The sequence below is a fragment of the Egretta garzetta genome, unplaced genomic scaffold (genome assembly GCF_000687185.1).
Source record: "Egretta garzetta isolate BGI_Z169 unplaced genomic scaffold, ASM68718v1 scaffold120, whole genome shotgun sequence".
In the NCBI taxonomy this organism is placed as follows: Eukaryota; Metazoa; Chordata; class Aves; order Pelecaniformes; family Ardeidae; genus Egretta; species Egretta garzetta.
In genome coordinates this window covers 754,415-763,142 of record NW_009258270.1, presented here as the reverse complement: position 1 = coordinate 763,142, position 8,728 = coordinate 754,415, and the positions used below count along the sequence as shown (strand labels likewise).

General features: G+C 37.7%; 1 protein-coding gene across 1 annotated transcript; it reads right to left on the bottom strand.

Moving 5' to 3' along the window:
* Nucleotides 1-928: 928 nt before the first annotated feature.
* Nucleotides 929-8,357, bottom strand: WSB1 (WD repeat and SOCS box containing 1). Its single transcript, XM_035889417.1, has 8 exons — nt 8,113-8,357; nt 6,875-7,143; nt 5,930-6,061; nt 5,426-5,526; nt 3,054-3,226; nt 2,549-2,662; nt 1,633-1,740; nt 929-1,092 (listed from the first exon to the last, which is right to left on the bottom strand). Exons 1-8 carry the CDS (start codon nt 8,340-8,342, stop codon nt 933-935), a joined length of 1,287 nt encoding a protein of 428 aa, XP_035745310.1. The 5' UTR covers nt 8,343-8,357; the 3' UTR covers nt 929-932.
* Between the last annotated feature and the right edge of the window lie 371 nt (nt 8,358-8,728).

Below are 8,728 nucleotides of genomic sequence, written 5' to 3'. Positions count from 1 at the left end.
TATAATCAGGCATTTTATGCAATGCATACATTCTTTATATCTGCAGGTACAGATAAATAACAGAAGGCAAAACCAAGTATTTTGCTTATCTTTGGCCATTAACCAATAATCACCCCCGAAGAGATATTATAGGGTTAAAGAATAATAAACTGAGGCTGTAAATTCCTCTCATTACAGACAAAGTATCAGGCAATAATACAGTAGTTAGATTTTTAGAAATGTAAGGAAATATTTCTTTAACACTGCCCGATACTGAAATTTAACCTGGTTTGCTGCTATGGAATTTAAGGCCTTCTTTAGCTGACACACAGGCAACATTCCTGGGTTTGCATGAGATAGACTCCAACCCTTGCCTTGACCTACTTCCCTTCACCATACATTGCTCTAAAAAGCCAGGCTGTACCTCTTCATGAAATAAACTCGCATGAATTTTTATCTGTGGATCAGTTTCCTGAACCCCAACCAATGTACATACATACAGAGTAGTTGAGCTTCCTTAAGTCAATATTTTTTTCTAACTCAGTGTCCCAGAATAATAGCTGTCCTTCCACTTTACAGCACAGATGCAGCTGATGGCTCTACCAAAGCATTATATACATGATACACATTAAAAATCATAAAAGCAATTTTAAAGGTACATTGATAACATGTAGCAGCTTATGTGTATATATGTACATGTTTTCACAGTTATATTTTAGAAAATTGAGAACACGAGGAATACTTCTACTGTGTTTTCTATAAATATTAAAAATTTACCTGTCAGGCATTTTGACAAAATAGTATTTAGGTTATCACTTTAAATAGCTCTTGAAAACCTGTAGAGTTTAAGCTTAAAGGCTGTAAAGTTTGAGGATTCTGTAAAGTGTTTGGCCACTTTCAGCAGCTGGGCCACCTGCCAGTTTGATTTTTTTTTTTTTTTTTTTTTTTTAAATTCAAATCTGGTAACAAAGGAACTCCACCACTTTTGATGGGATAGGCAAGTTCTTGACTTGGCTGGTGGGCATCACTCTTCGAATCGCCATGCGACATAGATGTTGGAGACTGGAAACTTGTCTTGGAGTTGCCCAGAAGTACACGCTGCCATCCTGGGTCCTGCACAAATAAAAAGAAAACAAAAAGCCCCACAGAGTTATCCCACCTGAACGATTTCAGCTTAGTACAAATTCCCCTGTGCATTGCTAATTAGGGGGGGATGTGCTCTGGGCTTCCTGTTGCTTGGTTCTAGCTGTTCCTGACTTGTTTACAGGAGATGCCAGATCTTCTTTTAAGCTATAGCAGCACAATAAGCAACCTGCTGATCATCTCTGTGACAGGCCTGAGCAGATCTTCCAACAGCTACTGAGTATACCAAATGAAACAGAATAACTGCCCTTGATTATCTAATGGTCTTTTTCCAGTCCGCGTTTGTGGGTCTGTCTTTTATTTATTCTCAAAGATAAGAAATGAGTTTATCAGCTTCTTGATTTTACTGCTATTCCAGGCATGTTTAAACAAATAGTACCAGATGTAAAACCAAGTCAGAAGCATCACGTTGCAAGTCACAATGGAAGATTTTTAGAACACTCGGCCACTGTTCTCAACCTTTTGTGCTACCTTAATATTTTAGGAAGAAAAAAAACATTATATACTTGCCCTGCAGCTAGAACACTGCCATCAGTAGAAAAAGTACAGCAGAGCCCATTGTTCAGAGGTGCAACTTGTACAGGGTATTCTTCATCAATTCTCCAGAATCTAACCATTCTGCAAAGGGAAGAACAAAGCAGTAAGTTGTCAGACTAGGCATTTAATTTTGTCTGATACTTTCTCTGATGCTGCGCAACAAACTAGTCTGAAGCAGAGCTCAGGGAATTTTTATAAACATTTTAATATGCATATGAGGTGTTTCAGATTTGGCCTGAAATGCTGACTTCTTCATTCCTGATATATACCTTGCTCTGTACTTCTTCAAGCATTTTAATTCTGCCAACTAAAATAAAAGCTTGCCTTCAACAGCAGAAAGCAATAACCTGAACTATAGATTTAGGCAATCTCTCTCCAAAGTGTGATATATGCTAGGAAATCCCAACAATGCTTGTCTTAATTAAAAAACCTAAACCCCTCCTGTAGATAGTTTAATACCCTTGATGTCATCTTGAGAAAGCATTCTTCATATTCTTAAAATATAGTTCTTCAAAATATTATTTGCAGTATTAGCAGAAGTTGAATACGAGATCACAGAATACTTTTCTTTTTACTTCAGAATCTACTACTCTGACTACCCGCATTACGAACTCCATTTACAGTTTTCACCGTTCACAACCCCTCTTTTTCTGCTTTCAGCTGTTACACGTTTAAGTTATTCAGATCATCTGCTCTGTAGGCAACTCATTATTTCTACATGGAGAATGAACATTGACATATACCAGACAACTCATCATCTTTTACCAAGACCCTTAGAAGTCATTTCTCAGTTTAAAAAAAAAAAAAAAAAAAAGCTGACTTAGGATTTAAAAGTTCATGTCATATGGGAAGAATCAGAGGAGCCTAACAAACCTTTCCTCATACTTACTTATCATCAGCAAGGCTTGCAATATGTAGTCCATCGTGACTAAAAGATACCGATCTGACCCATCGGTCATTTGCACCTCCAGCAAATATTGGAGTAGGAGGGGGAAACAGATGCCTGGAGATAGAGAGAGACTTAGCTAACAGCATAACGTTTAGAACTATGGAAGTGTTTCCTTCAGCCATGCCTAGCAAAGCTGAGGAAGAAAAAATGAATTGAACATTTAACTATGAAATCCAGAGTGGAGACTGAACTACTGTATCTCTCGCAGTACTGAACACTTCAGCTTTGTTGAAGATGCTTAAATTAGCACACATTAAGGTGTCAGTGCTTTAAATTGTCTCACAGACAGAAGAATAATCTCCACTGCTCTGCCACCTTAGGATTCCCATCAGCCACTGCTAAGATTTTCCCCCAATCTAATTATCAGTTAAATACAGAAACCCGCTATTTTCCATAGTCATCTTCCCTCGAGGAGAAAGCTTCCAAATTTGACTACTTCACTTACCCAAATTCCATAAGAATAACTCCAATATGTGGATCCCAGACATAAACTCGAGTATCGTAAGATGCAGTAGCCAGTAAAGCTCCATCAGGAGAAAACTCACAAGCTACAACATCATTGTGATGTCCTTCAAGTTTCCGTATCATGGAGTATTTATCCATATCCCAGAGAAAAACCTGCAATTAAATAAGCTAATGTTATAGCTCTGCTCAGAGAGGCAATGAAGCATTTACTTTTTTTTTTTTTTTTTTTTTAAGTATAGCGGCTAGTCTTATTTAGGATTATATTAAAATCAGGCATTATGAATTACTACAATTAAGAAATATGCTCAGTGTCATACTCAGATTAAAATCAAGTTTTTAAAAAATAATTAAAGCAGACATGCAAATTCTAACTCAAGTTTGTTAAATGTTATTAACAAAATAAGCCAAAATATAAGATAAAGGCAACACAATTTAACCATGTAGCTTACTGAAATTCATGTATTACAAAACTATTTTATTAAAATATGCAGAAATAAATAGGGTTAAACTCTACAGTCCCCTCTTTTCAGTAACTACCAAAATTTTAAGAAATATACAGACAGAAAATATAAGGTTAACATATTGTTACTCCAGTGGCATCCCTTTGAGTTTAAGATCACTTGTTTACAATTGCTTGGATCACCAACGTCAGCCTAGGAAGAGAAACAGATACTGCAAGCAAAGAGAATTTTCACAGCCAAAAGTTACGTCTTTGGCAAAACAATAGGGAAGTCTAACCACATTATTAGAAAGAATTTATGCATTTTAAATCAAGTCAACAGTAAACAATGACATTAATACTACAATTTACCCGGCTAATTGCATACTGTATTATAAAAATTGATAAAAGATGATGGTATTCTGGGATTTTACATGCAGTTGTACGTTATATATAATCAAAATAAAGACTGTGCAGAATTACTTAATAGGAACAATCTATGTACTGCAGCATAAATTTTATAGAAAATCTAAGTCTTTAGCATAAGATGTTATATCCCTGAAAGAGCTCATTAGGGTCTTTGATTTTTCCCCTGACTCAGTTTTACTGCACAGCTTAAATACTGACATCTTGGTTAAATTTATATGTTTGGCCAAAGCAAACATAGCCTTAATGCCTCACACACTTCCTAAAACTGAACCATTTTACAATCAGTTATAAACGTCTTGAGCAATTTCTCCAAGGAGACCCCAACATTCCACAAAACTGGAAACTAAGTTTTAGGAGTCAGTGTGTTTCACCGCCGTGAAAATTATTTTAAAAAAAAAAAAAAAAAAAAAGAAAGAAAGAAAGCAGAAAGTGGACATCAACCAGCACCTGCGTACGTACAGTACACCTTGCAGTCGAATGCAAGGTTACTTCGTCCTATGGTAAAGTTCGCCCCCAGCCTGGTAGCCAGAGATGCCACTCTTTCTGCCCAGCTAACACCATTGTGCTCCTGTGTGAGTGGTGCCAGCTTAACCTCAATCACACCAATATTGCTGCCACCACCTGTGACAGGGAAAGCAAGAAGCTTATGGAAAACACACAGCCTAAAGATAGCAATGAATACATCCACATCTGCTCTATTTAAAGAAAAAACAGAACTCAGGCCTCAACTGTTCTCTCTCAAATCTGCACTGATAACTTAAAAGTATACAATGCATTTGAACAATTATCCATATAAAGTGGTATCCAGTGATTGAATTGTGCTTTTTACTCCGTATCACTAGGCTTCATTAAACTACCTACAGAGCCCTGTAACTAGACTGAATTCCCCCTTCTGTTGTACCCTCATTCTTCAGTGCCAAGAAAAGCAGCTTATGGCATACGTGCTTTACCTGCACTGCTTTCAGTTCTCTAGCAGGGCATTAGAATACGGATGAAAACAAAACCAGTATGCTGTTCTTCGTTCTAGATCTTTTAGACACGAGTGCCATTTGTATTGGAAAACATGTAGGAACATTTTTGTTCAGCGGGAGATACCACGACTGGCTCAGACTTTGAAAAGTCCTTTTCATTGAGCAGGGAATAGAAAGGATAAAATCAATAACAAAATAGTTTTATGCATTAATCTAAGTATCTTTTAACACTGGAAGCTTTAGTCTTCTTTGGTTTTATACTACGAACATGTGCAGATGTGTACAACTGTTTCTCAAAGAATGCTTACAGTTTCTTCAACTAAAAGCAGTGCAAGTTCAATTCATAAATCAGTCTCTCAACGCACCATTTGCTAGTTTAATTTCATGCACTTTTACATCATCATAAAACATTAGAAGTTCATGACACCGAGCAAAAGCTTAATGTTACTTAGATTTAAAATGATTATGCACACAATTCAGTAGATCTAATGAACAAGAAACTCTGACACATACTGCTTTACTAGCTCCAACAGAACAGAGAATAGAGGAGTCTGGAGAGAACGCACAACCGTATACCCAGTTCTGATGTCCTCTCAACACTTTCATCATATTTCCTGAAAAGAAAGACATTCCTGTAAGAATTGATTAAATACTACAAATTCAAGTTGAAAAGCTTTTCCAAATCAGTTCTCCCTTTATAAAATTTTATACTGTTTTTCCAAACAACATCCTGCAGAGTCCTTCTACACAGAAATAAAAATTCTGTCACGCAGCCTCTAAATCCTATGTCCCTGGTCAAAAAGGTCACTTCATGCAGTCCTTCACCTTAACCCAATAGCAGCTTATACCTTTAGGGTACATAGAGGCAAAGAATTCCAAGAGCGCATACAGAATGAGTGACTAGTAGAACAAAATTAAGTTGTTTTTTTTTAAGAAATCCTGACCTGAGTTTATAGCAATAAAAGAGGAAAGTATGTGGGTGTTTCTCCTGTGTATTGTAGCAGATAAAATACCTACCATCATCTTTCAGGTCCCACACTCTCAGTGTTTTGTCTCTGGACGCAGACACTAAAATCAGGCTGCCATCTGGGGCAAAGGTTAGATCTCTAACAACCTCTGTATGGTCCATCAGGTTAAGGAGGAGTTTTCCTGTCACACGAAAACACCACAATTTAATATGAAGGACTGTACTTTTATTCAGATCAAATGCTTTACGGATACAAATGCAGAATACAAAATTACAGCAGGCAAAGCCAAATTTTCTTTGCAGAAATGCTCCGTACAATAAGAAGCATGTGTATCCTTTTAGACTCTTCTGTATCCAGAGGCGATTTCCTGAAAGGCCACCAATCCCATATGCCTCAGAGATAAGGCCAGACTTGTCTTTTGATAGACTGTTCTAAGCTTACATTTACAAGGTAACAAAAAATTACTCAATAGCCATTAATTTCATTTTTTTTTAAAGCTGAGTTCTCTCCCAACCTAGCAGCTAAATTGAAATTCCCCAATTTTAGATTCAGCCTCTTACCGTTTGAACAATTATTTACTTAAAAAATACAAAAGGTCCTCATCAACATAATCCTTCCCCATACTCCAAAACAGAAAGCAACTTCATGTTTTGAAAGTTTCCTTTGTTTGAAAGTTATTAAAACTACAACCCAGTGGCAGATTTTAGAGCAAACAGCCAATATACACAAAGTCAATCCCATACTTAACCATCCTGCAGCAACAAGGGTTCATCTGTCACGTGCATCTCAAAGCACGACCTGAGTCTGTTCCTTCCTCTAGCAGTACCTGAACATTTCTAGCTGCAGGAGTTCACGCTTTTTTTTTAGATTACCTAATTTGTATTCAAGGCTCAGGTCCCAATTAAAGCCCTGTAAGCAATTTGTTCTGTGTATTAGTGATGCTGCTTCTGCATAACGTGCCAATGAATTGCCAACTTCCTCGCACATACTCTACCTGTATAGACATCCCAGATCTTGATGCGCCCATTGTTCAAGCCTGTTGCAAGTAGGAGCTGGTCTTGCCCAAATTTGAACCGGTGCCATTCGATGTTCACACAGCGGCTCTGCTTCTCAGGCACTGAAGACCCAAAAGCAAGGCTCCAGACGATATCACCACAGTCTATTATATGTTCACAAGGCTTATTTTTCTGACCGCTGTCACTATTCTGCCTTGGAAGTCTTGTGCTGACAGAATTTGCAACATTCTTTGTGCCGTGCAACAAGCTGCAAAACAAACAAAAAATACTGTAAAGTAGCTTGAAAAACAGATGGAGCAAAAAGGTCTAAGATGTAACGAAATCTGAGAGTTGCCATAATGCACGTTTTGGAGGCCCATAATGAGGCATTTTTACTTTCAAATTATAAAAAGCAGCTTTTTCTTGTAACTGTCAAAAACTACTAACACCTTGGAACCTTCTTACATGATGTAATACTAATACTCTTGTACACATTTTTACTTCTGTAGAGAGCAATCTATTATCTTAACCCACGGTGAAAAACAGCATTTTTAAAGCATTTGCAGAAAAACAAGTTATAAAAATTTCTAAGACTTTCTAAGTGGGCAAGAAGCTCCCTGCAATTCACTTGCGTGTGTTAAACACTGGGAAGAGCTACTGAGGCCAGCGTATGGCAATCGCTTAACCCACCACCAGCAAGAGGGAAAAAAAACAAAAGGGGAGGCGGGATTTGCTGGGAGAGGAAATGTAACCAGCTACAAAACTGCAACTGCTGGTTACGAACTTCTTTAAAATGCAACCTGCAAGTGAAAATAAAATGTGTCATTTGGAACTTAGCTTGCATTCTAAGAACGACAGGGAGGGAGGTTTGCCTTTAAGTAAATTCCGAAAAGGTTAAACCAGATAGCTTCCTGCTGGGAAATTTGAAAGTCCAGGTCTGCCCAAGTCTTTACGTTTCCTTTTCATTCTAACTTCTTATTTTAGAGCATCTGAATCAATTACTAAATGACTCCTCCATAGCCCTTGAGAGGCTGCAATACACTTGATTCTGTCACTGGCCACAGAGGAAGAGATAAAACAGCAGCTCTTGCTTTAAAGAATTAGCTTTTCCCAAAAACATCAAAGCCTAAAAAGTCAAAAAAGCCAACACATGCATTTTCATCTATTAAAAGCTATCCCTTCATTTGAAATTCTTAAGTTTTTCAGGTGAATTAAAAGCCATATGGTTTTGTCTTACAAGTTATTAAGGCACTGAGACCAGGGGACCAGCTTCACTATGCGATGCCCTTGAGACCAAGCAAAGTAAGATCCATCGGGAGCAAATGCAACGGTCCAGTTTTCACGTCCACACTTCTTGTCAAAAGGAGAAGTTGGGGCTAAGAGTTCTCCCACAGTGCGTGATCGTGCTAAAAAGAAAACAAAAGAGGAAATTCCGTTTTGTTTTTTTTTTTTAAAAAAAGCCAGCATATTTTAAAGAGTTACAAGGGAACCAGGCAATATGTTAATTGTTTTGCTTTTATTTCATAACATCTAAAGTATTCGGGGAAGAGGCCTTATTGTCACTGTATAACCTCAGCTGCAAAAGAGATTGAGTCACTAAAGATTAACAGCTTAGTGTTAAAACGTGCTGGTCGTCACGTCAGTAACATCGCATCTTGGTATCATAACTGAAATAACTTAAAAATTTACTGAGACCAGCTATTACTTCAATTATTTTAACTATAGCTCTAGAGACAGCAGTGAACTGTGCTCTAACTCAAGCCCTCAGCACAAGAAGGACATGGAAGTGTTGGAGCAGGGCCAGGGGAGGGCCACAAAAATGCTCCGAGGGCTGGAGCCCCTCTGCTCTGAGG

Coding starts and splice junctions, on each gene's coding strand:
- WSB1 (XM_035889417.1), bottom strand. CDS start 8,342: ATGCTGGCTTTTTTTAAAAAAAAAAAACAAAACGGAATTTCCTCTTTT. Junction 5,527..5,929: donor GTGGGACCTGAAAGATGATG/GTAGGTATTTTA, acceptor CTTTCTTTTCAG/GAAATATGATGAAAGTGTTG. Junction 1,093..1,632: donor GGCAGTGTTCTAGCTGCAGG/GCAAGTATATAA, acceptor TTATTTGTGCAG/GACCCAGGATGGCAGCGTGT.